The sequence below is a fragment of the Etheostoma cragini genome, chromosome 12 (genome assembly GCF_013103735.1).
Source record: "Etheostoma cragini isolate CJK2018 chromosome 12, CSU_Ecrag_1.0, whole genome shotgun sequence".
In the NCBI taxonomy this organism is placed as follows: domain Eukaryota; kingdom Metazoa; phylum Chordata; class Actinopteri; order Perciformes; family Percidae; genus Etheostoma; species Etheostoma cragini.
Window position 1 is genome coordinate 18,711,675 of NC_048418.1, and position 25,727 is coordinate 18,737,401.

The 25,727-nt window shown below is 40.5% G+C and overlaps 2 protein-coding genes across 2 annotated transcripts; one reads left to right on the forward strand and one right to left on the reverse strand.

Moving 5' to 3' along the window:
* Nucleotides 1-7,047, reverse strand: LOC117953673 (ras-related protein Rab-11B). The gene is made up of 5 exons (XM_034886933.1): nucleotides 6,798-7,047; nucleotides 4,627-4,822; nucleotides 3,557-3,750; nucleotides 2,612-2,692; nucleotides 1-718 (listed from the first exon to the last, which is right to left on the reverse strand). The coding sequence occupies exons 1-5, from the start codon at nucleotides 6,835-6,837 to the stop codon at nucleotides 573-575; spliced, it is 657 nt and encodes a 218-aa protein (XP_034742824.1). The 5' UTR covers nucleotides 6,838-7,047; the 3' UTR covers nucleotides 1-572.
* A 1,481-nt stretch (nucleotides 7,048-8,528) lies between these two features.
* LOC117953638 (mitochondrial import inner membrane translocase subunit TIM44-like) lies at nucleotides 8,529-18,862 on the forward strand. Its single transcript, XM_034886855.1, has 13 exons — nucleotides 8,529-8,634; nucleotides 10,216-10,320; nucleotides 11,210-11,374; nucleotides 11,548-11,628; nucleotides 11,825-11,974; nucleotides 13,174-13,307; nucleotides 13,955-14,040; nucleotides 14,432-14,524; nucleotides 14,977-15,101; nucleotides 15,519-15,569; nucleotides 17,666-17,755; nucleotides 18,019-18,129; nucleotides 18,240-18,862. The coding sequence occupies exons 1-13, from the start codon at nucleotides 8,605-8,607 to the stop codon at nucleotides 18,357-18,359; spliced, it is 1,341 nt and encodes a 446-aa protein (XP_034742746.1). The 5' UTR covers nucleotides 8,529-8,604; the 3' UTR covers nucleotides 18,360-18,862.
* Nucleotides 18,863-25,727: the final 6,865 nt, after the last annotated feature.

Consider the following 25,727-nt stretch of genomic DNA (forward strand, 5'->3'; position numbering starts at 1 on the left):
TAATATTGTAAAATTTAATTTCATGGCATTAATATAATGTATGTGAGCGGACAAGCTATCAAAAATCAAACCAAAACGAAAAGAATATATTTTTCACAAAATGAAATAAGCATCAGCAGCGTCATAACCACTTTTGAAATGATGACTGAACGAGGAGGAGGAAAGCCCAAAAACAGGACTGCTGGTATGACTGAAACAGGAAGGATTCAAACCCAGGCCTCCTACGCGCGGCAGGACCCGTCTACCAGGGAGACGTCTAGGCTTACAAGGTCTCGACAAAGCTATTCTGCTGCTCTGTCAGGGGTAACTGTGGCAGCTACATACAGTACGCAATACCGTCAGTCCTGTTTTCAAACTGGGATGTAGCGGATTGTACCTGGGTCAGATTACCATTTGAAATCAAGTCAAACACTTTTTTCTGGAATTGATCGTTTGTGGCATAACGGACCTGACTCCACTGATCTTAAAAGTGCAGATTCAGACAACATTGCACCCCAGGCGGATGGAAACATGCCAATACTGTGGATTTCAATGAATAATTGACCCAGGTGAGAAGGGAAGTTTGCCACGGGTTACAGGTTCTGACAGCACTGGAGTTTGCTCCCTCTCTGGCCGTCCGTGGTGGGTGGCACACTGATGTCCACCACGTTGTTTCCCGGGGACTCGTCATGGGCAGACCGCTCAGCAATTTGTTTCTGCGAGACGATGCGGTAGATTTCTGTTTTTTGAAAAGATGGAATAGAAACCAGATCATCCATTTTCACCCTGAATTCTTTTGTTGCTTAGGGTGCACACTGACAATCACTGGTGGAAGAAGTATTCAGATCCTTTACTTAACTAAAAGTACGAATGCACCCCAGGTAAAAAAATACTCTGCACTCTTACAAGTAAAGGTCTGGCATTGATAATGTTACTTAAGTAATAGTATGTAAGTATCATCAGGAAAATGCACTTTAAGTAAAAGTACTCAATGCAAAAAAATCCTCACATTTTAGAAACTGGAATCGATCCAAACTGTCAATCAACTAACTAAATGTTAATCATTTCAGCTGGACTTGTACGCCTGTAAATTGTTAGGTAGTTTAATTTATAATAAAACATATTTTATAAACCACATGGGTTTTGTTGGCAAAAATCTTACTTTGTAAAGAAACTAGTAACTAAAGCACTCAGGATTATGTAATGGAGTAAAAAGTACAATATTTCTAGTGGAGCTGAAGTAGAAAATGGCATGAAAAGACTCAAGTAAAGTACAAGTACCTCAAATTTGTACTTAAGTACAGTACTTGAATAAACAGTAATTAAACGTTTTTAGTTACATTCCACCACTGCTGACAATGAAAAGGTGAAAACAAAGATGAGATTTATTTTAACAAGTTGATTCTTTAGCAAAAATTTTGCACAAGACAGATCAAAAGAACTTCCCACAGTAAGAGGAAGTTACACAAGTTAAAGGACCATTCCGGTCTATTCCAACACGTAGCTCTGTGTTTTGTACATTTGGAGTGCTGTCAGTAGAGAGAAAAATGAAAACAGACGGTGCTGCCTACACCGTGTTATAATCCTGCTAGAGTTAACTTTCACGCATTTCTTTCACATCTACTGCAGTCACATTCACTGTGTTCACTCGGAAGGAATCACTGCACATGGGTGGGTACTTTTAATTACATTTTGAACTTGTTAAGGGGCTAAAAACACGTCTAAAACTTGCCCTTTTTAGGCCTGTTGGGTGCTAATGCTAGCAGGAGGATAACACGGTGTAGGCAGCCACGATTGGTTTCATTCTTTTCTCTACTGATATCACTCCAAATGTACAAACAACAGAGCTGTGTGTTGGAAATGACCGGAACTCTCCTTTAAGGTCAAGAGTTTAGTTACTAGAATCTTTATTGCAGTTGCAAATAATTTCTCTCAGCATCTAATTTTTTTTATTAAGATAATTTTTGGGGGCTTTTCCCTTTATTTGAAAGTGACAGTGGATAGACAGGAAAGGTTGGAGAGAGACGGGGCGTGACACACAGCAAAGGGCCGCCGGTCGGACTGATGCAGAGGACTCGGCCTACACTCTTACTGGGCGAGCTAGAGGTCTGCTAGCCTCAGCAGCTACTTTTTGAACAGACTTGTCTTAAAGCTTGTGAGGTACAATCTTAAAGCACCCATATTATGCTCATTTGCAGGTTCACAATTGTATTTTGAGGTTGTACCAGAAGAGGTTGGCATGGTTTCATTTAAAAAAACACACCATATTTTAGTTTAGTTTACTAAACATTACTGCAGATACTGTTTTCCCCCTGTGTGTTTAGGTCTCTGTTTTAGCTACAGGATATTCAGAAACCGTATCTCACTCAAAACAGAGTGGAGAGGTTTTTTATCCAAGTTTGTGTATGGAAGCACCAGAGACATACACTGCAAATCCCAGAAAAAGTGTTCTTTTTCTAAATATGGGCACTTTAAGCAACATAGTTTCAGCTTACACAGTACTGGTGTGTTATCAGAAAAAGGTTTGGGAATGATTGGCGTATGAGAAGTTAAGTTGACCTTTAAAAAGCATTTGCATTTCTTATCATTCAAGTCCAATGTTAACAGTGTAGCTGTGACATCACAGACATACCTGTAAGGATATTCTTGAAGGCTTCTTCAACGTTTGTTGAGTCCAAGGCTGACGTTTCTATGAATGACAGATTGTTTTTCTCTGAGGGGAAAGAAAGAAAACAGCAGCAGAAGCTTGCAGTGAAATAAGTTCAAATCAGAATTGGCAAGAGGAGAACCAAGGATTGGGACATCTGAATACACATATTCTATTCTTGACGCTTTCAAACAAAGGTTCTACAATGTTCTCTATCCTAAAGAAGAAAGGTAATACAAAGATCCGATTGAATGTATTACATGGTTTTCCCAACAGTTATAAAGCTTAGGTGTAAACCCAAGTTGTTTTCGGCACCACCTAAGCTGAATTTATGTGAAGCATCAAAACTAACTAAACAAAATGACTTTCCTCAGATCTAACGATTATAGTCGGTCCCCAGTGGACTTCTAGAGCAAGTGGCAGAAAAATGATCTGTTTCTGAAAAGTACGCTTTTTAAGAACCAACATCGCTGACTGACATCAGATGATTTACCATCACTCTACCTCATAGTGATAGTAAGATCTGTTCAAACAGAGAGAAACTGAAGTCTTGTCTATCACTAGATTTAAACTGAGGCCTTTTGTATTAAAGCTTTTTATGTTTATTATTGATTTATTTATGTATTATCTTACCCCAGATTTATTTGGTTTTAGACACAGATATGGTAGTAGTAATAATGGTCCAAAATGATGTAAAATAGCATTTATTTTACCAAAAACGTACATCTACATTTTCACAAATCCAGGAAAAACACTGTATTAAATGTTAAAAAAAAACTCTAAAACTTAAAAACCATAAACCACAATTTACAAAAGGTCTAGAACTTTTTTTTTCTAAAAAGGCACATTCTATGGAAATCCCTTTCACACTCCATTACAATCACATTCCAATATTCTGCCTTTCCTGTGTCTTTTTGGACGTTCCAGTACCTGCGAAGGCCCGGGCCTCATCTGTTGGCACGGCCCTGAGGTGGCGCAGGTCGCTCTTGTTGCCAACCAGCATGATGACGATGTTGTTGTCGGCGTGGTCTCTCAGCTCCTTCAGCCAGCGCTCCACATTCTCGTAGGTCAGGTGTTTGGCGATGTCATACACTAGGAGCGCCCCCACCGCTCCCCTGTAGTATCTGTAACAGGACCCAGGACAACACGGTAACCACACATTTCAGTGGTGATGACCGGAAATATCTGCAGGTCCATAAAAAGGGTCTTAAATGTCACTTCTATGTGAGATATTAAGGTTAAAGTGAAACTCTGCTCTTTGATCCTTTTGATTTGTATTTATATTAGGCTACTTGTATTTATTCAGCAGATCTAAGGGCAGTGTGATAAACTGAATCAAATGGCTTCAATGTGGAGGGAGCCGCATTTATATTTATATACGCATATACTTTGTTTTGCTAAAAAGTGCCACATGTTAAATGTGCTGTATTTATATAGCGCTTTTCCAGTCTTAACAACTGCTCAAAGCGCTTTTACATCTACAGGAAACATTCACCATTCACACACATTCAAACACTGTGGCCGGGGCTGCCGTACAAGGTGCCACCTGCTCATCAGATAAACATTCACACACATTCACACGCCGATGCGCAGCACCGGGGGCAACTTGGGGTTCAGTGCCTTGCCCAAGGACACTTCGACAATGACCGCAGGGGCGGGGATCGAACCATCAACCTTCCAATTGGCAGGCAACCACTCTACCACTGAGCCACAGCCACCCTGTGTTGAACATTTATGAGATGCACTTAATGTATAGAGGGCATTGAGAGGGCTAGCTGAAGTTCTGTGTCTAGTTCAAGAAGATTAAGCCCACTAGCTTGAGTCTTGCTTAGTGGTACCCTTGCTATAATCATTGTTAAAAAGTGCTGTCTACCTCTTTAACTAAATGCTATAGAACATATCCAAAAAAATGGGCCTCATTTTATGGGATCTAGTCTGAAGGATAAAGTATTTTGCCACGCCGGGGCAGGACTATGTGCAGCTCTCAGACATGGACTCACGCCGAGGTGATGGCTCTGTAGCGCTCCTGGCCCGCTGTGTCCCAGATCTGAGCCTTTATCGTCTTGCCGTCCACCTGAATGCTGCGCGTGGCGAACTCCACCCCGATGGTGCTCTTGCTCTCTAGGTTGAACTCATTCCGTGTGAAGCGAGAGAGAAGGTTGCTCTTCCCTACGCCCGAGTCCCCAATCAACACAACTGGGGAGGGAAAGAGGAGGAGGATGAGACGTGTGTTAGGATCCTGTATGTGTGATGGAGGAGGTAGGGGCCATATAAATCCATGAAATGTTGACATTGCATTAAGCAATGCCTCTTACCGCTGGTTTAACAGAACCTAGGGGCTTGTGTTTGTGTTTGTGGGTGAGTGATTTATTGGTAGGGGTGTCAGACTGGGGGTTGAAATGGTTAAAAAAAGTGCTAGAATAGAAATAGAATAGCTGCGTTTGTGGGGAGGGTGCTACATCCCCGTTTATGGGATGTGAAAAACAGATTTCTACTGTAAAGTAGGAGTGTAACAAATTACAAAACACAAGACTTGAGTGAATACAGAACATTAGTGTTACAACCCAATAGTGCTTGAGAATATGGCACTGGCATGGAGGCAGAGCTACAGGATCAGAGCAGCTGAAGAAACGTGTCCGCTAGAGACCAACCACCCAAGTCCATGAAGATGTACGGTCATTTCATCCATGCCATCAATTGGGTACCTAAAGGATTATCCACTTCATAAAGAGGTGCTGAATGAATGAGGGTTTTGCTGTTCATCCATGGATTTTTAATATATACTCCATACGCCTGACCTATCAAAATAAGAGCGTGGCCTCGTATTGCTTCTTCTTCTGAGACCAGGTAGGGAGGCTTTAAGTTATAATGTCAATTTTCTTTAAGAATCCTCATTCAAAATCTTCTTTATAGCTCCAAGATTCATAAGCCATCTACAAAAAATAAAATAAAATGGAATGTCATCATCACTAGGACTTTTATATTGAAAACATCAGAAAGGACTGTAGAGATCCAACTGTGGGTCTGAATACTCCTGCAGCCTACTGTTGAGCATCCATAAAGTGACGGCATGGATTGATTATTAACAGACCTTCCTTCTGTTGACAGAGGAGAGGGATTGATCAGGCATGTATGGACCAGGGCTGAGCTGGGCTCCAGAGGTGGAGCCTTTTGTTTTCTCTCTCTCATAGCTCGACAAGGAAAGGAAATAGAGCCGAACTTTGTCCCTGTCGACATTGCGCTAATCCGGGCTGCAGGAAGCTGATAACAGGCTTCATCAAAGCCTGAATCGACAGGTTTAGACCGCTTGGCCCTTCCTGTTTTGGCCGGGTCCACATAAACAGAGGGACAGACAGGGGAGAGACAGGGAGACGGAGACAGAGACAGAGACAGAGAAAGACTGAGAGAAAGAGAGACAGAGAGAGACAGAGAGAGAGAGAGAGAGAGAGAGAGAGAGAGAGAGAGAGAGAGAGAGAGCCTCCGGCAGATGCCCTATTCATCCCACAGAGGATACTTTGTTACATCTAAATGGCCCTTTGGCTGACACAGGCCCAGGATGTTAATGTGCCACAGGAGCTGATATCACGATCAAAGGAAGTCATTCTGGAAGTGTCTCTATCTATAAACACGGACCTGGGTCTGGTACCGCTCCAGTCTGATGTCACTGATCAGACCTATTGATGGTCATAACAACACTGATACACAAAGTTAGGAGTTGCAGCATTGTCATTGAATAAGAGCATGCAGGCTGAGTAACACTCCTGATCGGAGGACGGATCTATCGATCAAGAGAAGTAGAGGCTATCACATGCCTCATAAGGCATAAAAACACCAAACAGCATTTATTAAAGCAGGAGAGTGTTCAGTCAAACGGCCAATCCTGCTCTATACGAGTTGATGAAAGTTTAATAGAAAGGCTGAGCACGGATAGGGTGTTGCATCCCGTAGGCTACCTATAAATACAGCTGCAGACGCTGATGGTACAATGACAGCGTTATGTTGTAATAACACCAACCCATTATCATCCGGGCAGCCTCAGAGACAAACATTAGTCCGTCTACAGTCTGTTAAAATGACACAATAGGACATGTAAAAGCATCTCTTAAGCTCTGTCGGTTTGAGCCTAAAGGGAATGCAGTCACGGTTTTATTTATTTATTTATTCATTTTACCTTTGAACAAGAAATCGTATTCGTCATCTCGGTTCCCCATTCTAGACGAGGCCGCTCCAACGCTTGTCTCCGGAAGAGGATGTGTGAAAAGTGTGAATATGAATGGTCGTTATATGGCAGAGAAATCTATGGTGAAGGTTTGCGCTGAGACTCTGCGCCAGTGTTGGCTGTCAAGGCGAGCTGGCCGCAGAAAGGGAGCAACTCTGCAGCGGGAGGGGAGGAGTCCCTGCGCTTCACATACCTTCCTCAGGGGGGGGGGGCTTTGCTCGCATGCCAGCAGACAGGCCCACCATCACATCCAGCTGGAGACACCGTTTACTTTTTAGGTATTTTGTTAGGAGGATAATCCCTTGACATGAATCATCTCATTTTTGAGGGGGTCCTTCAAACAATTAAACAGCAAATACAAAACACTAAATACACACACACACACACACACACACACACACACACACACACACCTGACTACTCCAACTGACCCCCATATGGAAAGTATAATACAAAAAAAGAAGATATATGTATAGGCCTATACACACACATGTAAAAACACAATAAGTTTGGTTACATCCAAATGTGCCAGTATTTAAAGTAGATTGAAACAGACTGGAGACACACACACAATAGTTTACAATACATAAGATAGGAGACCATGAATCACCCTTTAAGCTTGATTTATAGTTGGATGGAGGCTCTACGCAGAGCTTTTGCCATAGCCTAAAGTGGTCTGAAGTTTACACTTGTGTGTTGTGTGTATATGTGTGTGTGTGTGTGTGTGTGTGTGTGTGGGGGGGGGGGGGTGATAGTCTTGGACTGAGTAGTGACTCTAGAGTCATAGTGAGAGGAACAAAGTGGCTCGCTTGTGCTTTCTGACCAGGGTGGGAAATATGTAGCAGAAAAGGTTAACCCTCTCCTTGATTTCATGTTGTTTATAGAGAAGGAGAACCAGGAAATCAGAGAAGCGGGAAATGCAAAGCTACCAAACCACGGCCGAGCAAAGTGTAGCCCACTTACATTTTTGAAGAGGTACTGTACTTATCTATGTAGCCACGATCATGCTTAAACCAAGTACAGTACTTGAATTTTGGAAGAGAGCCAGACCATTTGCAAATATACAGACTCCATATACTGTATATTAAGTTAGATAAGCTAGACTTCCTCACTGACAGCTGCAGACAAGTTTTTTCTAATCAAAATTATAAACAGTATCTTTTTTTTAAATTAAGGGGAAAATACAATCTAAAAAAATACAATAACATTGTAAATTTTTTCATTGTACTCCCTGTAGCGACAGCATATCCTGATGAGGTCTACTTTGTTTTGTAAGAAGAGAATAAGACCTGTACAGTGAGCAACTCCATGGACACAAAGGCACCAATTGTGATTTATATAGTGAGCTCAAATTAAACCCATTTAGATGTAATATCGTAGACTAAATTATGTTATCATATTATCTTAGATTCAACTTTATTGTCATAGCACAGAACAGGCCTAAAGGTAAGCTACTGAAGGAAGGGCAAAATATATAGGTCTACAGAATGAGAACAGTAATATAAAGAATGGGAAAATCTGTGGTATTTTGTTTAGGTAGACAGTTGGGTTTGTGTATAATGGTTAATAAATGGTTTAATTGTGTCATTATAAAAGCACAATGTTTTTTTCTATTCTTTTTAGGGTGGATTTTCCGGTTTTATGGAGTGCTGACAGTTTGCTCCGCCCCCAGCCCACCAGCTCTGCTCCTATTGGTTTAGCTGAAGGTCAGCTGCTGCAGCGGAGACCCACGTGCAGCTACGCGCATTTCAAGATCAAGATGGCGGCCTCCGTGTGTCGGTGCTACGAGGTTAGACAACCATTCATGTCCTTTCTTACAGCTCTGAAGTCTCCAGTAGATACTTTGGTGACGAGAGTAGACATAAACGATTTGTTGTTAGTCTTTTCACGTCCAGTTATGTTGGGTGGGGGGGGCTCGAGATGTCCTAGAGAGAAGGCCTTGTTGCATCAGACTGACCGGCAGATTTCTTAATGTTCTTGTTTACCTAGCAACGCCTCAAATAATGTTCTGTTTTAGTTTGGTTGCTGACAAGATGTCTGAGTATATTGGCTCAAAACTGGTTGTATTTAGTTAAACACAGGGGTTGATAAGGCTCGCAGAATCTGTGAACTCTTAATAACATCTTTAGGCCATAGACTGTACATTATTAATATAATAACAACATACAGTCTATGCTTGAGACCCTTTTTTATAGACTTGCTTAATGTGATACCGTCCCTTTTAACAATGTTTTGACTGCTTTTTATTTTTATTTTTTTATTATTTTTCTCTTGCTTTTACCCTTTTATTTGCACTTTTTTATTTGTTATTTTTAAGGTGCTATTTATTATTAATTATAAATAGTAAGCCGTTTAGACTCTCCCATAGCCAACAGGTAATGAAGCCTCAACAAGATTAATAACAATGGTATAATCCGTTTAAGTCCTACTGGGTTCTGTCACCTGACAAAGCATTTCAGCTATCTTGCCAGTGCAAATGTGTTTTATCATCACATACTTTAATTTGACAGCTATTAGGACTAAAAACATGTATTTTTAGCAGAAATTATGAGTTTAATTAACCCCCTCTATTTGTATTTTATATTGATGTTCTTATCATGTGTTTTTGATCTTAACTGTAGCACCCCATGCAGATACAGACGGGTGACACATTAAAGGAAAATCTGAATGTTGACTGACAAGCATAACTAGTTGTACTGTATGAAATAACCAAGCATCATGTTGTTCCCTGGGACATGTAAAAAAAGGTTGAGCTGGCCTTCTGTAGAATTGCTTCTTGGATTGAGATTACAAGAGGAAAACCCCTTAGTGTGCCCCAAACCGTACTAACCTTTTTTAATTTCCTGGCATTTTCTTATTTTAAGTCCTTGCTTATTACATTGAGGGCATGGCTCCTTAGTTTCCCATTAACCACCTGCCACTCATTCTCCACCCACTGCAGTGCCATGGCAGAGTCAATGTTTGTTACCAACAGTGGCTCCATCCCGCTACTTCAGCAGAACAAAAAACATTATCAAGGACTCCTCCGATCCAGGGCACAAACACTTTCAGTTACTCCCTTCAGGACCATAGGTCTGTCAGAACGTGTACATCCAGGATCAGACACAGCTTTATCTCCACCGCCAACACAACTCTAAACATTCAATTGCAGAAATAGGATTTCAGCATGCTGAATGATTGTCTTGCCTGTTTTCCACTGCATTTAGGCTTTTCCAGTACTATGCACTAGAAGTCCCATTATGTGTATGTGAGGGTAGGGTTTGGCGTGTGAATTTATGCTTCTAGGCACTGAAAGGAGCAGCTCTTAAATTCCCTTGTGACACTGTTTTACAATGACAAAAAATTATAGTATTTTTCTCTCCATTTGCAGCTGGTTGGCAGGCGAGCCTTGGCCCTCTGCTCCCGGCCTCTGGTCTCTTCAGCGTGGAGAGGAGATGTCTACACGCTACATCGGAGCTCCGCGGCAAATGTGCAGGTACACGCTGACAGCTGCCATTTATCAGTTGTTTGTGTAACTTTAGAAGAATGAATTTAAGTTAAAAATTTGTATTTTTCACTAAATTGTTTTTTAAAGTTGCCTTCTTCCATACTAAATAACCACCCTGGAAATCCAGAGTTCTTGCAAGAGCACAATTAAAATTTGCTCAGCAAGTTACTCTGGCATCAAGTAATGCTGCTCATTAACTATGCCCTTGTAGCTGAGCTGCACCAATCACATCGGTGTGTCTGATGTAGGCGGGCCAGAGGCCAGTTAAACAGATGACAACAGTTTAATCTACCAGTTAGCTCTACTGGTAGCTTAGCGTATGGTGCTCTGGATACGTCACCCCGTGTGTTGTTGTGATTGGTCGTAGTGTTATCCATTTGCGTGCAGGGAGATTTTTAAACGCACGCTTGGTGCTGCCCCATCAAGATTAGCGACTTTCATTACTCAGTGCTTAATTTAGGTCTGGATATCTACCCTACTAAATAGTAGCGCTAGGTGTAAATAAGTGATTCTCCAATTAAAATTGGTCTCGGGTTGAGTGATCTGATATGAATTAATAAAATCCCCAAATCAAGTATGCGTTTCACCATAGATACGAAATGACCCCCTTTTTGGGCATACGTTATCTGAAAATCTCGTATTGGTATTGTAACTGAAGTTTTAATGACATTAAATCGGACATGTAATCAAATCGGAACCTTTTGGGAAATCCTTGGCAATACCCAGCTAGAAATAGCACATGGATTCTGTTTTTGTTCCTTCTTTCAATGCAACAGACAGAAAAAAACAGACTTCCCAGTAGAAAAATGTGAATAATCTGATCACTCTGTTGTCTAAATGTCTGTCTGTTCAACTAAAGTCCTGTTCAACTCAATAGGTGCGATATGCTTCAGGACGTAAAGGTTTCCTGGGAGAGTTTGTGGATAATCTGCGTCAGGAATTCAGTAAGAATCAGGAGATGAAAGAGAACATAAAGAAGTTCAGAGAAGAGGCCAAGAGGCTTGAGGAGTCCGATGCTCTGCAACAAGCTCGCAGGAAATATGTAAGAACATGGTTTGGTTTGTAACCTTGGGGATTTTTTATATTAGACAATATCTCTTTGAATAATGATTGATTTGCTTTGCATTAATGTGATTTCTCTGCACCAACCAGGATTTGCTTAACATTATGTTGTTTTTTGTAACATGCACACATTAGTTTTCTTTCCTTCCATAGAAATCTATAGAGTCTGAGACAGTGAAGACTTCAGAGGTGTTTAAGAAGACATTTGGCTCCCTGTCAGAAACCGTCAAGGAGGTACGGTATCAGCAGCACTTTGTCTCGGTTACCAATAAACCAGCCATACTGCTACACCGGGGGGGTACAAAAATCACCAGCCTTGATTTTGGAAAAAAAGTTCCTTTAAAGTTCTTACACTGTATATTTAACCATGTTGTCTCACTAATTGCATCTATCTTGTGTGTGTGTGCATGTATTGGCATAATGACCATAGGGTCTTGACGAGGTGAGTCGGACTGACATCGGGAAGAAGATCAAGGAAAGTGTGGAGGAGGCTGCCAAGACAGCCATGCACTCTGCTGAGACCGTCTCCAAAGGAGGAGAGAAACTGGGCAGAACCGGCGCATTCAGGGCCATCTCACAGGTCAGAAAAGAAAACGTTATATTCATACATTTCCAAGCCTTTAAGCTCAACATGACAGCATCTCTTAGTTAACACTAAGCAGAGGTTCACGGGCCATTATGCTTGGTGTAGAAATGAAGTCACACAAACATTTGCCCAGGTCAGTGAGTCAGTGCTCATGAGAAGGAAACAGGATTGCTTATGTGTTCTCTACTTTTAACTCCAGTTAGTTCTGACAATATTTGGCTGATGCTGTAACAAATGAGTCAACAGGTTGTTTCGAGAATATACTGAGAAACCACAGTCGGCATGGGGGGGGTCCTTGTCGTTCTGGCTTGCCAGCTAGAGTCGCCTGATTAGCATGGTCAAACAGTTGTCACACTACCACTGTAGTTGGTAGCTGGCTTAGGAGGTAGAGCGGGGTGACTTTTAACCACAAGGTTGACAGTTCGATCACCAGCTCGTCCTGTCCTTGGGCAAGACACTCAACCCCAAGATGCTCCTGAAGGCAGGCAAGCGCCTCACATGGCAGCGCTGCCACTGTCGGTGTATGAATGTGTGTGTCAATGAGAGGTAAAGTGCTTTGGCCGATAAGGTAGAAAAGCGCTGTATAAATGAAGATCATTTACCATTTTATCAAAACATTCTTACTTAGCTTATGGTGTACTGACCTGATAGTCCTGTACTAAATGGTTCTGTATATACACTAGAGCCCAAACGATAAAGGATTTTTAAGGCCAATACCGATACGTTATTTAAAAATACCATACATCGACCAATAACTATTTAAAAAATACAGTTATCCAGAACTGCGTGACAAAGCATAAAATTATTTCCCTAACATTAGTTATTTGTAGTTATTTAAGTTCTCACTAAAATAATGATAATAATTTGTTTTATTGTCACAACAAAACAGAGGAACATCAAAATATATTAAAGTTCTGATAAATAAAATGTATAAAAATAAAAACTCAAGATAAGAAAAAAAAAATCAGTGTTGACAACAGGGACGTTGTAGAGCACCCTCTGATGGACAAACTATGTAACTCCAACACTCATAACATAGTTGACAGTCCGTTTTTATTTTTAAAATGACTTTTTGTAATATTCATTTATAAAAATAATGTATTCGTCATTATAAATGATTTTTATATCTGTTGTGTTCTAATACACATGTAGTGTTCTACCCCAGTTATAATACAACTGTGTGTGATCAACAGGGTGTGGAGACCATGAAGAAAGAGATAGACGTCGGCGATGCCGGCGCTTACAGAGCTCCTTCTCAGCTAAGGAAGAGAAGTGATTTCTCCTCCAAAGGAGCCGACAGCGACTCCAGAGTGTTCGAGGCCAATGAGTGAGTAGCTGACCACCTTCTCACCCCCTCTGCTGTAAGAATATATCTTCACCTGCACAATGTATACACTATACTATGTCTACACTCCCTATTAAAGGTGCAATAACCGATGCTGCGCAAAGATTGTTGATATTTGAACTCAACTGCCAAAAAAATACAACCCCTCCTTTTATAGCTCCGCTCCCCCCCCCCCCCCCCCCCCCCCCAAATTCGCAGACAGATAACTATTGGCCTGCCTCCACCCACTTAGCATCAACTGTGGGCACCTGTTGCTGATTGGCTTTAATAGCTTTTTGTTGCTCGTGCATTCCGTTCTGTGTGTTTTCCATTTACACAGCCGGGGCAGTGTATTAACACACAAATTTCTTTTTCACCGCAGACAGAAAATGGAGAGCCAGGTGACCGTGAGGAGATATTTGCTGAATTTGACAAAACGTGTATTGGAACAACATCACTTAATAAACCTTTAATTCAATTTATTTGGGGGTGGCAGTAGCTCATTCCGTAGGGAGTTGGGTTAGGAGCAGGAGGGTCGCAGGTTCAAGTCCCCATCCAGACAGAAGTACGGAGTGTGGACTGGTAGCTGGGAAACAAATTGTAAACATGTCTAATATTGTATTTGACTTTTTTTGTATTTTGTGATGCAGAGAGGATACGGGTGTTGTCCTCCACAAGGACTCTAAGTGGTACCAGCAGTGGAAGGAGTTCAAGGACAATAACATTGTTTTTAACAGTAAGGAAATACTTTGGAATTAATGTTGTGTAATAAATCACCTGTAATTTCCTTTAAAGGCAGCAGGTGGCACCAGATTCATTACAGTACCGCATTATAAAGGAAGTCAGTCAGGGCATCAGGTGTAGACCGTAGAGCCCTCACAGGTGCAGCTGGCCTCCACCATTAGCACTGAAAAAAAACACTTGTAAATATTATGTATATTTGTTTTTGTTCAAACAAGTTCAGAATCAAAATCACTAGAATCACAAAAGGATTCAATGCCAAGTGAGTTGGTGGTTGGTTAAATAAATAAATGCATAAATACAGAAACAAATTTATAGGAAATAGCTGTTTAACATAAGAACAAGAAAAGCAAAACACCTCAGTATTTCCTTTTTGCTTCCTACAGGATTCTTTGAGATGAAGATGAAATATGATGAAAGTGACAACGCCCTGGTCCGAGCATCCAGAGCTGTGACTGACCGAGTCACCGGCTTCCTAGGTAATGCTCCACTACAGTTAGTTTGAATTTAGCAGTTTCTTGTCATTGTTTTCCTGTAATCTCTTTCTCTAAACTGATCCACACACAATATTATAAGCAATCTGTTCCCAAAACAGAATAAAACCTGATATATCATGTCATTATGAAACAATGTGTGAAAATACGTTGTCCATTTGAACAGGTAGTTTCAAATAAATAAGCAGAAGTTAACATGTGTGACCATTTGTAACATCATAGCTTTTCATTTCTGAAAAAAAACTGCCAGTTTTAATCAACTTTGTCCAATGTAGAGAAGATTACATGTTGTTACAGCCGCGGAGTCATGTGGTGATGTGCCCTATGTCGTGGCCAGGTTTTGTAGATATATGTGGGTATTTCAAAGACGTAGGATTAGAAACCTATATTTGTTAATCTTTGCAGCTATAGTAGCAACTGATCTGTTTGTTTTTCAGGTGGTCTTTTTTCAAAAACGGAAATGTCAGAGGTGTTGACAGAGATCGTGAAGGCAGACCCCACCTTTGACAAAGACTCTTTCCTCAAACAGTGTGAGAAAGACATCATCCCTAACATACTGGAGGTAAACAGACTTTTCTACTCTCTCTGTTTGTCCTCGACTCCAACTGCTAACGTTTTTATTTTTCTACTAAGGAAGCTAAGAAAAAACTTCCAACTAAAGATGAAGGTCTTGCTTCAATAAACGTGACATTTCACTCCAGCGCAGATCAGATTAGGTAGAATAATTTGTGTTAGAATTGACAAAGTCAAGCTGGAGCTGTCAGATTTTAAAGCAAGTTCTAAGCAAGCTGAGCAGCGAAAGCCATATGTGTTTGCTGATGTTGGGAAACCTTCAAACTAATGTGCTGTAATGGAATGAAATTGCTAAGACAATGGAAATAGGTAGAATTTAACAGAATAAGTTTGGTTGTGTTCTGTGGAATCCTCTCTGACGTTGTAAACAATAACCATTGACACAGTGTTGCTGTCCTTTCTGCAGGCCATGATCCGTGGAGAGCTGGATGTATTAAAGGACTGGTGCTATGAAGCTGTAAGTTATCTGTTACCTCTACATTTTGTATTTAATTATACTTTGAATAAATCCAGCGTAGAAGGTGAAATGGGTTTTGCATTTGAGTCCGATATCAGGCCCAGCAGCATCTCTTTGTATTGTTATTAGTGCTGTTCAATTCAAATCACGATAAATTGCATGATTGTCCATTTTTAACTCACGATTAATCACACTTTTTTTTACCTGTTCTAAATGTACTTTAAAACTGACATTTTTCAATTTTTTTATGTCCTTATCGACATGGGAGCTGGCAAATATGCTTGATTTATGCAAATTTTGATTATTATTAAAATTATCCAAAACAAATAATGTCTAGTATAGTCCTCAGAAATACACTGAAAGTATAATATGGCAAACTCAAGTCTATCAGGAACCACAGATAGGCACGCGGACCTGACTGTAACACGACTTGGTAATACTAACACCATTCTATTTTATAATACACACAAGAGTTGTCCGCCCGCTCGTAGGCTACCTTTACTGTTAAGTAATGATACAACACCATCATAACCATCAAATTAATTCCAGATTTACCACTTTAATCTCGGTTAATATCTGAGTTCTTTTTCTGTAAATATGCAACTTTAATCTTAGAAATGTTGAGTTTTTTCTCGAAATATTAACCATCTCTCCCAAGTCCGTAAAAAAAAAATGTCTTCACACAATGGCCTTAGAACCCTGTCATACATCAAGCTGACAAGAAACTCTGTGGCAGATAAAGTTCTTGTTGTTTCTGGAGGGATTTACTGGTCTGACCCATTTTAGATCAAATTGGGGGTATGTGACCCATAAACTAAAATGAATTTGACAACCCTGCACGGTTCGAGTGAATAAGGGTTAAGTTAAGGGAATGGATAACCCAAAAAATGCATCTTAAGCGCATTATTCAGTAAAATAGAGACAGGATTTGCCGTTGTCACCTTTTTATTTAATGATTAAATGAAAAAAAAAAAAAAAAAGATATGAAAAAGTGTATGCACGGTGCTTATAGGATTACGGCTGCCAGTGACCTTGTCCCACTTTATACTTGTAAAAGTTGATTAAACATTAGGCCTGCACGATTAATAATTAATAAAATAATGATCTCCATTCACCCTGTTAATTATTTAATTTTACAAGGCAACTCCATCACAAACACTACTACTTTCTTCTGTTAATTTTAAACACAGGCTGAATAAAATAGGTTTTAATGCTCTCCCCTCTCTTCATTGAAGCCTCTATGTCTACAGGCTTGTGGTGATGACCAATGTGCTATTAAGGCCAAATCACATCTATGTTTGGTACCGCCAATTTGTTTTGCCATGGTTCATGTGTGCAATAAACATTACACTTCACAAATCACAGCAGAGAACTGTGATATCAATTCAAAGCTAAAAAATCGTGATTCATATTTTCCTCTAAATCGGGCAGGCCTACTGAACATCCCATTTTTTTAAGCAGATCAACACAACACAATGGACTTTGTGCATTACAGCAACAGACACACTGACAAGTACATTGGTCAGCTGAATGTAAAAATGTAATTGTAGGCATTGCCTGCCTTTGGCAAGGGGGATTCTCTGCATCAGCTGGATGCTTGAGACTGAACATACTCAGACTCAGATTACATCATCAGTACATGCAAATAAGTTTAGTGCTGTGGAGGGAAGCATCTGGAAGGGCATTTTTAATTAACTTCCCATTCATAAGATCCTTTTCTCCATCCATTTCTGCTTTAGGAGCTTGGTTTGTGTCAATGTTACTGCTGCATTGTTTCCTGATTTCCCAAGCTACGGAGCGGTCCGAGGTTCAAATCACCGTCAAAAATATTTGTGGCATTAAAAGGAAATTTGCGTTAACTCGTTATAGTGTTCATTCATATAAGTTTTATATATCTTGTAATATACAGTATGTACAGTATTTCAGCTACGTTCCACGTCTCTTTGGCAATGTTTTGATGTATGTGCAAACAGGCTCAATGACGTTATCACAAAATGGAAATCCTCACAAACAGGGAGCTACTGTTCCGTCCACTTTAGGTGGCATACAAGTTTGTGTGATGCTTCATTTTTGTCATCATCGTCATCTGTCCACAGACGTACAGTCAGCTGGCTCACCCCATCCAGCAGGCCAGAGGGCTGGGGCTGCTCTTCCAGTCCAAAATCCTTGACATTGACAACATAGATGTAAGTGCTTTCACACTTGTACACCAGCAGTCACACACACTGCGTCACACTTTACTGTGTCCACTGATGTCTAAAGTGATATCTGTAATTACTTTTTCTTCTCTGTATTGAGTTTTTCCCTCTCAACTAACATTCCCTTCACATACATGCACCAAAGCGGACATTATATATTGTTTACATGCCATAAAGTGTAGAGGAATTACCCCTGTTAGGTGTGTTCTTCTCATTTCATTGTTTGTTGATTGTCTCTCGCTGTGTTGTAGCTTGCGATGGGTAAGATGATGGACCAGGGCCCAGTGCTGATCATCACCTTCCAGGCTCAGGTTGTCATGGTGATCCGCAGCCCCAAAGGAGAAATTGTGGAAGGAGATCCGGTCAGTAAACTCATCACTGAAATTAGATGAGCACTCAATAACACATGTCCCATTCCCTCTCCTTACTGTCTCTTCGGGACTGACCGTCTGCTCTTCTCCTCCCTTAACAGGAGAAGGTGATGAAGATGATGTATGTTTGGGCGTTGTGTCGGGACCAGGAGGAGCTGAACCCTAACGCAGCCTGGAGACTCCTTGATATCTCTGCCTCCAGTACCGAGCAGGCTCTCTAGGAGGAGGCAGCGCGCAGATGAAAAGGCAGACATGGGACACACCAACTGTAAAGGGCAGAAGATACAGGGATGGGCCTGGAACACCTGCACGTACTGACTCACACATAAAGAAACATCTGAGAGCAGGGTTCACCAATGCTCCTGTGTTGTGCCAGAGACTGTAATTGCACACACTCACATGTCCGAATGCCGCACATGTATACATATTCATCTACTGTATGGTGCAAGGATATACATGAACATAGAGATAAACTACCGGTATATGATATGTGATAGAAAACATGCGTGCGCCAGAAATATGTGTGTGTGTGTTGTCTCTTGCACCGGTCAGCTCAATGTTTGGGTTTCCAGGTGGAGAGTGAATACAGAACATTTTCGAATGGATGGAACCAAGTTTTTCAAAAACTGGCTGAAAATGAACCCGTGCCATTCCTTTCATTGTTTTATCCAAAGGTAGAGTCCATCCATACCAGCCTGGTGGCTAGTTTTAAGAAGACCAATGGACATGGAACCTGTGAATTTGCCCTATTGTTTTCAGAGACATATCTAAAGACTAAAACTAGGTTTAATGTGTCAAATAATATAAACAGGAAATATAAATTTGGGCAGTGGGGTGGAGCCTTGTTGCAGCAACCAATACATAATAATGATTAAAAATATAAAAATAACCCTGATGATTTAATTAAAGTAACCTTTAGATTGGGTATGAGAAAGCTAGAAAGGGTCTAACAAAAGATTCCATTAGCATTATGGGAAACAGTTTTTTTTTAGTCTGGCTTACGGGACGTACATAAAGACTGACACGCCTGTCCGGGAGGATCTGCTGACAAACGTCTGTACATTCGCCTAGGCAAACACCAAATGTAACATAAAAATAACTGCAAGTCCACTTTCTGGAGTATATCTGGCCCTTCAATGTCCCCTTAACAACCCTTCGCCAAAAAAAAAGACACATAAGAGAAGGTGAAATTCAGCAAGACACAGTCTTCAATGTTTTAAGAAAGAAAAGGCTGCTTTCTTTTTTTCTAGGCCAAATTCCCATGGACCATTAAATCAAAAGCATTTTAAAGGGGCTGCACTTGAAACACTGGAGTCATTCTCTGCTCAAGACGCCATCAATCCACTTTATCTTTACATAGCAAATGTTTGTTTGCTGTTAATTTAAAATTCTGAATATATAATTACAGCCCATTTACCTAGCATTGGCTTCAAAATTTGGCTGTGGTAGTTGCTGCTTGGTTCCTACTGGCTTTCCCATCAGAAACTTTTTTAAAACATACATAGTACAACAAGTAAGATAAGGAGGATTGACCCATATAGCATATGATGTAATCACCTATATAGTCAGGCTCCATGCTGTGACATGTACTGTAGATTAGTGCGCCCGAGAGAACACAAGCAGCTAGAGAAAATTTGAATTTGAATGACAGCATGTTTTCTCAAGTTGTTGTGCACTGGGCTCCCAGCCACTGTATATTCTATACATCGTCAATAAGAAGAACTGTATTGTATCTACATATTAATATAAGCTCTCAACTCCTTGTAAATATAGTAAATGTGGAGTGCTGCTTCTTTGGGACCACATTCAAATATGTAATATGTCATCATGGCAGCTTTGTTGTTTGAGGATCATTTGCCATCTCATGCTGTACTTTTTTTTTTTTTTGTTTTACTAAAAATGTTTGTTTTGCTGTTATGCATGTGGCTTTTCAAGAGGTTAGTACTGAAGATGAAAACTTGAATGAATACGCACATTACTGTACCCGTCAACTGTTTTCTGACACTGATTCTGCGGGCCTCTACTCCCGATTGAACACATTTATGATTGCACTGTAACTTTCTTTCCTTTACTAATTAATTTTATTTACAGAAACATCCCATGAGTGTGAAGCTGAGGCCCTGGCGAACAATATAAGACGGGAATTTGAGCATGTTTTAACAGTTGTTATTCTGGGCCAAAGCATGTGATGTGAGATGGTCTAACTAGAAGTCATGACTCAAGTAACATTCCTGGTGTGTTCTGATCATATTTGTCACTCATATGTCAAATAAAACCCACCAGTTATAAACACATATAGCAGTGCTGTCAGTTAAAAGTGTTAACGCAAACTAATTTTAACAGTGTTGATTCTTTTATCGTGAGAGTAACGTACTTTTTGGCCTTGCAAAACTTGTAGTTTTTTCACATGCTGTTGCAACAACTAGTAACATCAGAAAAACGACAACAACACACCGGATCTACCTAGACCAGAAACAAAACAACAGGCACGCCGAGCACACACCGTTTGGGCTTGCGAACCAGCCAAAGCGTAGTAACGTTATTTTTTAATTGGATGGCGAGCATGAGACACTGAAGTGGATGGCAAGAAGATTCTGAATGGAAAGTTAACTTTTTAAAAGTTGCCAAATGGTTCCGTTGACAAGACCAATGTGACCTGTGTGAACACATTGTCATCGTCAACATATCATCGCAGCACGTCCAGTCTGAAATACCACTTGATGGCCAAGCACACAGCTGATTCCAATTCCCCCCCCTCGTCAAAGTATCTTTTTCACCCTTTTAGTTTCAGTGTTACATTGTGTGAGAGATTATTTGTTCCAAGTTAGAATCTTAGTGTGAAATTGAACTCTATATGCCAATGTTGTTTTCAATAAAAAACATTTGCGCAAAGCAAGCCGATGCACTTTTCCTTGTTGACAAGAGGATTAATGGGAAAAAAGAAATCAAGGGACAATTAGAACAGATAAAAATGTGTGATTAATCGTGAGTTAACTATGACATCAATGCAATTAATTATTTGAATCGTTTGACAACACTAACCAATGTTTTAAGTTAACTAACTTGAACGATATGTGAGCAAACTCATTGAATAAACATGCTTGACAAGCTTTGAATGGCGGTGGGGCTTTGGCAGCAGTAATCACAGCAGTATTCAGCCAGAGCATGGAGCAGCTTTCCCCTGCTTACAGCTGGTCCACAGCATAATATCTCAACAGGTATTGGTCAGATTGCCATCTCATATGGTATATATATATATATGTATTTATGGTCCTCGGACAATGAAGCTTAATGTTTTTTCAAATCCTCAACTTTAATCTAGCATCTTTGTTGGGTTCGATGGTCAGCAAATCTTGCATCTTATTTACTGAACTCCTTCTTGCGACCCACTTTTAGCGCCACTATCAGCCAAAATGTCATCTTTGCATATCTCATAATTAAAAATTAACCTTTTGAGGATTTTAAAGTTATTTTTGCTTCTCTACTAGTAAGGCTCAACAAATCACAACTATAACATTCTTCAGATTGGAATAGATTGGTTTACAACAAGTAACAGCTGACCCAGCAACCTAACATGTTAGCATGTCTGAAAAATATATTTTGTCAATTCTGTAGAAAAACGCCAAGGTTGTTTTAGTCGCGCAACAGAAAACTCAGACTAGACAGAAAGTCTAGCTAGCTGTCTGGATTTACCCTGCAGAGATCTGGGGAGCAGTTAGTCCTCAGAAATCAACAGAAGTTTAGAATTATATCACAAAGGAAGCAGAAGGTATTGGACATCCGGCTGAAAAGAGAGACTACTGGCAGAATATCCGAAGGCACTCTAGCAATCCCAGAAGCGAAACGTCGTGGATGTAGACCCAGTCCCGTCGCAGACCTCTGTCTTAAGGGGGGCATATGAAATGCATGGGAGGGGAAAATTATTATTAGTCTACAGTACGTATATTTATAATAGTTGTATATTCTATTCGCGCTGCACTTAACCATCACGTTAAAGTTTAACTGTTAAACATAACCAACAGCAATAGGTAACCTACAGCCTACACCACACACAGGAGCAATGTTGTGAATATGCATAAAACACAATTGACTATACAACATATTATATGTAACACCAGAAGCATCTCTCAAACATGTAAAAGCAGTCAGTAAAGAGATATGCACTGCCATGAGACACGCACGCACGCACGTAATCGCACTCACATACACACGCACAGAAACTTTGAACCAACAGGTGTTGTGCCAATGTACTATGTAGGCTACTATGTACTATGTACATTGGCCAATGTACTTGTATTGGCCAATGTACTTGTACTTGTGTTTATTGATTCCCATCAATAAAACAAAACCACACCAAGTTTCTTTATATTTTTATTGTTTTAATGATAGATAATGCAATATTAATGCAACCAAAAGTTAGAAACTATGATAATATAAAATGAAAGTACTTTTTTTAAGAGATCTGTGCCTCAAGTGGGCGGGCACAAGCAATTTTTTTGGGGGGTGGGGGGCTGCCCCCTATGGCCCGCCCATAGCAACGGGTGTGAGACTACTTAGCAACCAACCTGGTTGTTGCCACATATTCTTGTGATTATGAGAAGTCCTCCAAGCTGTAAAGGTTATACGCCACTACCACAAGATTTACAGATTAAATCCATCCTCCAACCACTCATCCTTTAAATTGACTGAAGGAAAAAAATATTCATGTTTTCCTATTTTTATCAAGTAATATATGTGCTTCAAAATATAGAGTGCTGTATTATGATTCGCTTTGTTCAAGCTTTCTTAGAGTTAGCAGCTTTGTATGTTTTGTGTGTGTTTGTGCTCACAAGATAAAATTATTATTATTATTATTAGAACAAATATAATTTGTGTATGTGCTTTGTTTTTCTCATTAGCAAACAGACATGCTTTGATAGATGTCCATGGGTCTGGCCATTGACACTGCTTGATAACCGTATGGACTTGGTAGTATAGGGATGAAAGATCAGGCTTTATATAACACATGCCTGTAGATTCACACACACACAGGGCCAATATATATAGGGGACCTCATCCCACAGCTGTCTGTTGTGATGAATGACTAGGGACATCCTACCGCTAACCTCCTTTGGTCCTCCAAAGTCTTCTTACTTCTCTTAAATGCCACTGAAGCCTACTGGGTGTTGATTCCTGTCCTTTAAGTTCTTTTCTTTCAATGTGCAGTGTGGCAAGATAAAACTAAGCCCATTAAATCCCAGGATATGATAAGAGCATTCTTATGGAAAAGGTCCATGTTTTGCCCCCTAAGCAAAGAACACTCTCATTGTACCTGAATGAAAGGGGTTGGATGCATCTCAGCAACAGCCTGGAGGCGGCGCAGTGCTCTCCTTTATCTACTTCTTTTATTGTGTTCCTGGTGGCACACTACTATGAATACACCAAGATGTGATCTTGTCAACGTACTATAATAAAAAGGTTTTCAGTGTAGTGAATGAAGCAACATAAGACCATTACGTAAGCAGATGTTATACATTGTTTAAATGTCATGAAATTCATACAGTTTATTCTGGTACTTACATTTACCTTTGTGGTGGTTTTGGTAACATACTTTAATAATTACGAAGGTATCAGGCATCCCTTTCCACAATGAGTTGTAACACGTTTAGGTTAGAGTTAGTCTATATCCACGACATTCCACTTCCAGGATTGCTCCGTTGCCATCGGAAATTCTGCTGGATGTCCCACTTTTCAGCCGTATGCTGGTTACCTTACACTTTTTATTGTGTTTTAGTTCTAAACTTCTTATTTCTGAGGACTATTGGTAACTGCTCCTCAGATCTCTGCAGGGTAAATCCAGACAGCCAGCTAGACTATCTGTCGAATCTGAGTTTTCTGTTGCATGACTAAAACAACCCTTGAAAATACACGTTCCACCAGAACAAGTTCCTTCTCTAGGCTATTTTGCAGCAGCACCATGGCTCAGTGCGGCAGTTAGTGCCACCCAGGACGATTGTGATTCTCCCAACCCTAAATTTTGTGTGGACTAATCAGACCCTCCTCCACAGCACTGTGAAGGAAGGTCTGGCAATGCCAGGCTAGGTTAGAGTAGACTTTACAGTGAATAAGATCAAGTTTAGGTTTTTTGGCCCTGGTTAAAGCTATAGTGCATAGCTATTTCATATAATGAACGTCCATCACATTCAAGCTATTGCCAAATGAGTTGCTAAAAAGCTAATCAAGCCTACCAGCACCACAAAACTCTCTGTATTTCTCAGTATGGCTATGTTTACAGAATAGTGCCGTCCGGTGACGTTTGCTGGCAGAAGCTTAAGTGACGTGTTTTACGTCACTGCTGAGAAAAGTGCGATCACCAAGCTTACGTCATGTGGATGTGCCAATGTTGTCATGTTGTTGCCATTACTCCGCAATAGATTGCCAGAAACTAAGCACTATAGCTTTAAGATAAGAGTCTGTCAATCCCAGCCGAAGGAGTTGAGGTTTGTCTGTAGCTGAGGAAAAGGCTGCTTCGAAGGGAAACAAAGGCTCCAGTGCCCTACATACACATGGTTTAAGTTACTTAGACTCACCTGCTGACATGGGGTCCAGACAGCCTGTAGGGGCATGCTCTCTGCTTACTGGACGACAGCTTTACCCCTCAGTGTACCTGCATCTGTAATAATGACAGCAATAGAAATGTTAGATTTCTTAACCTTGCAGGCTAGAGACTCCTATCAATGAGGACCCCAATGGGCGGCCTGGAGCACTGCTCACTGTAATGTGATCATGAGCCCCCTCCAGGACAGTGTTACAATCCACTGACCATTAATTAACCCTACAGGGAGAGCCCATGTGGCTTCAAGCAGGGGAGATATGGATTTGTACAGACTGCAATCTGTCCCAGTGTTTGTACAGTTTTAATTGTGCCAATTAATGACTTCTCACAGTCAGTGTCTGGAGCTGAGCCCCAGGTGCAGTCAGGTTGGCCCACTTGTTTTGATCCATGTCTTGATCATGTCCTTTCTTGCAGTTCAGAAAAACGTGCGTTGCAGTCTGACATAAGATATTAATACTACATCATCATATACCTCGAAATTCTGAGCACACTATAGGTATTCCTATTAGTATTAATTCAACATCAATTAATGATGATCAATTTATCCACTCTGAGAAGCTCTTATGATTACGTCTACTTTTTCCCAAACAAATCAGCAAGTCAACATCTCGTTCTAAAATCTGATCTAATTTAGTTCCAGTTCTACCTGCACTCTCTACTCGGTTCACTTGGTGGAATATTACTAAATTAATTTGTGTTCTATAGAATTACACTAAACTCCACACCTGGAGGGTGGTCAGTTGGGGCCCACAGCTCAATTTAACCTCAGGGTCTGATCGCAGGTTAATTCAGCCATGCTTTAAATGTTTTAAAACCAAAGCTAGCAATTACAAACAGTAGTGGGGTCGCGAGTCCCCCTAACACAACAAAAACATTGTGTAAAATCTCTAAAATGTCTTAATTTTGGGGCCTTTTCATAGTTATCTGTTCAAATACATTTTATGCAAGTGGCATCATCACATTTGTCTCATAACTCATAGCCCGAAGATTATTT

Coding starts and splice junctions, on each gene's coding strand:
- LOC117953673 (XM_034886933.1), bottom strand. CDS start 6,837: ATGGGGAACCGAGATGACGAATACGATTTCTTGTTCAAAG. Junction 3,751..4,626: donor TACAGAGCCATCACCTCGGC/GTGAGTCCATGT, acceptor GTCCTGTTACAG/ATACTACAGGGGAGCGGTGG. Junction 2,693..3,556: donor TGAGGCCCGGGCCTTCGCAG/GTACTGGAACGT, acceptor CTTTCCCCTCAG/AGAAAAACAATCTGTCATTC.
- LOC117953638 (XM_034886855.1), top strand. CDS start 8,605: ATGGCGGCCTCCGTGTGTCGGTGCTACGAG. Junction 8,635..10,215: donor CCGTGTGTCGGTGCTACGAG/GTTAGACAACCA, acceptor CTCCATTTGCAG/CTGGTTGGCAGGCGAGCCTT. Junction 15,102..15,518: donor TCATCCCTAACATACTGGAG/GTAAACAGACTT, acceptor TCCTTTCTGCAG/GCCATGATCCGTGGAGAGCT.